This window comes from Equus quagga, chromosome 2, assembly GCF_021613505.1.
Source record: "Equus quagga isolate Etosha38 chromosome 2, UCLA_HA_Equagga_1.0, whole genome shotgun sequence".
Lineage (NCBI taxonomy): Eukaryota > Metazoa > Chordata > Mammalia > Perissodactyla > Equidae > Equus > Equus quagga.
This window is the reverse complement of record NC_060268.1, coordinates 56,193,104-56,194,633: the sequence shown is the minus strand read 5'-3', so window position 1 is coordinate 56,194,633 and position 1,530 is coordinate 56,193,104. Positions and strand designations below refer to the sequence as shown.

The window sequence follows — 1,530 nt, the reverse complement described above, 5'->3', positions numbered from 1 at the left end:
GTTCAGAAATTTTTTGCGTACATTAATTCACGCACTTCACCAGCATTTATGGCATTGACTGAGCCGGGCCCTATGCTGTTAAGGAGGCAACTGCCCAGCAGAGGGAGACGGGAAAATAAGTACACGAGTACCATGGAAACCATGTTGGTCTACACATGGCAGGTGCGTGGAGGCAGTAAAACAGAAGCCCCTAGGGCGTGTAGGTCACACGCAGGGTGACAGGGTTTAGCTCCTAGCAAAAAAGGAACTTCCTGCTTCCTTGTCCTGCTTCACCTTCTCCAGGAGGTCGCCAGCCTTTTCAGCTGCCAATTCTCCCTTGGCAAGGTGACGAGGCGTCCTCTCTTCACCTGCAAGCTTTCACAAGCGTGAGGGGCTCCACACAGGCAGAACGGACAGAGGTCCCAGGGCTGACCACAGGGTGCCTGCTGCCGCGACAGCTTCGCTCACAACCGAGGACCCGCTTCTGGGTCCCCCGGCTCTGGCGAGGAGGGGTGGCCGGGAGGGCGGGCGGGCTGTCCAGTGCCTCCAGGGGTTGGGCTCCCGGCCAGCTGGGCGGGACTCAAGCTACGGGTATAAAGAGGAGCGCCGCTGTCCCGGCCACAATGCTGAAGCTGGGAGCCGGAGGTAACGGTCACTGAACTTGCAACTCAGGCCCCAGAGTGACTGAAGAAGAGGGAAAGGTCTGATTTCTATTTTTTCGTTTGTTTAGTATCAATGAATGGAAGGCCGGGCGGGTTTGTGGGTGCGCGAGAGCTCGACTCGGACCGGCCGGGGTCTTAGGCACATGGGTCCCCTCAGAGGGGTTGGGGAGGGGTCCAGCCGCGTCTCGAGGGGCCCCAGGCGCCCGAACTCAGCAGTTTCTCTCTCCTGCAGGAGCACGTCTCTCCGCCACTCCAGCCCCAGCCTGGGAGGATGCGGCTTCTCGGGAAACTCCGCGCCTCGGCCGCGGGCAGCGCCGCTCCGGAGCCGGCCTGCCCCAACGTGCTCACCCCGGGCCGCATCCCCGAGTTCTGCATCCCGCCGCGGCTGCCCGCGCCCTGTGCGCCCGAGGCTCCGCCCTCGGCCGCCGCTCTGCCCCGGCGATGCGCGGCCGAGCCGGACCTGTGGCCCCGAGGGGCCGACGACAGCGCCGGGCGCACGGACTGGGACCCGCGCTCGCAGGCCGCGCTCTCGCTGCCGCACCTGCCCCGCGCGCGCACCGCTTACGGCTTCTGCGCGCTGCTCGAGAGCCCGCACACCCGTCGCAAGGAGTCGCTCTTCCTCGGGGGCCCCCGGGCCCGCACCCTCGGCGGCGGCGACACCCACCTCGTCCCCCGGGCCGGAGCCCCCGCCACCACCCCCGCGGCCCCCGGCGGCGCCCGCCCGCCTCGGGACGCGCTCGCCCCGCGGCCCCGCGGCCGCTGTCTCCTGCGCGCCCCCGAAGGGCTGCTGAGACGCGCGCTGCGGGCCCGGAGGAGGGGCGGCCTGGCCCGCGCCCGCTCCGTGTCCAGCGGGGACGGCGACGAGGACGAGGAGCGCGCCGCCGGCTCG

The 1,530-nt window shown here is 68.4% G+C and overlaps 1 protein-coding gene across 1 annotated transcript in view; it reads left to right on the top strand.

The window, feature by feature from the left end:
* Window positions 1-408: 408 nt before the first annotated feature.
* Window positions 409-1,530, top strand: part of C2CD4B (C2 calcium dependent domain containing 4B) — a 2,159-nt gene continuing 1,037 nt past the window's right edge. The window contains exons 1-2 of the mRNA XM_046652748.1: window positions 409-680; window positions 874-1,525. Of these exons, the coding sequence (XP_046508704.1) occupies window positions 913-1,525 (613 nt within the window). The 5' untranslated portion in view covers window positions 409-680; window positions 874-912. The remainder of the gene's footprint in view (window positions 681-873; window positions 1,526-1,530) is intronic.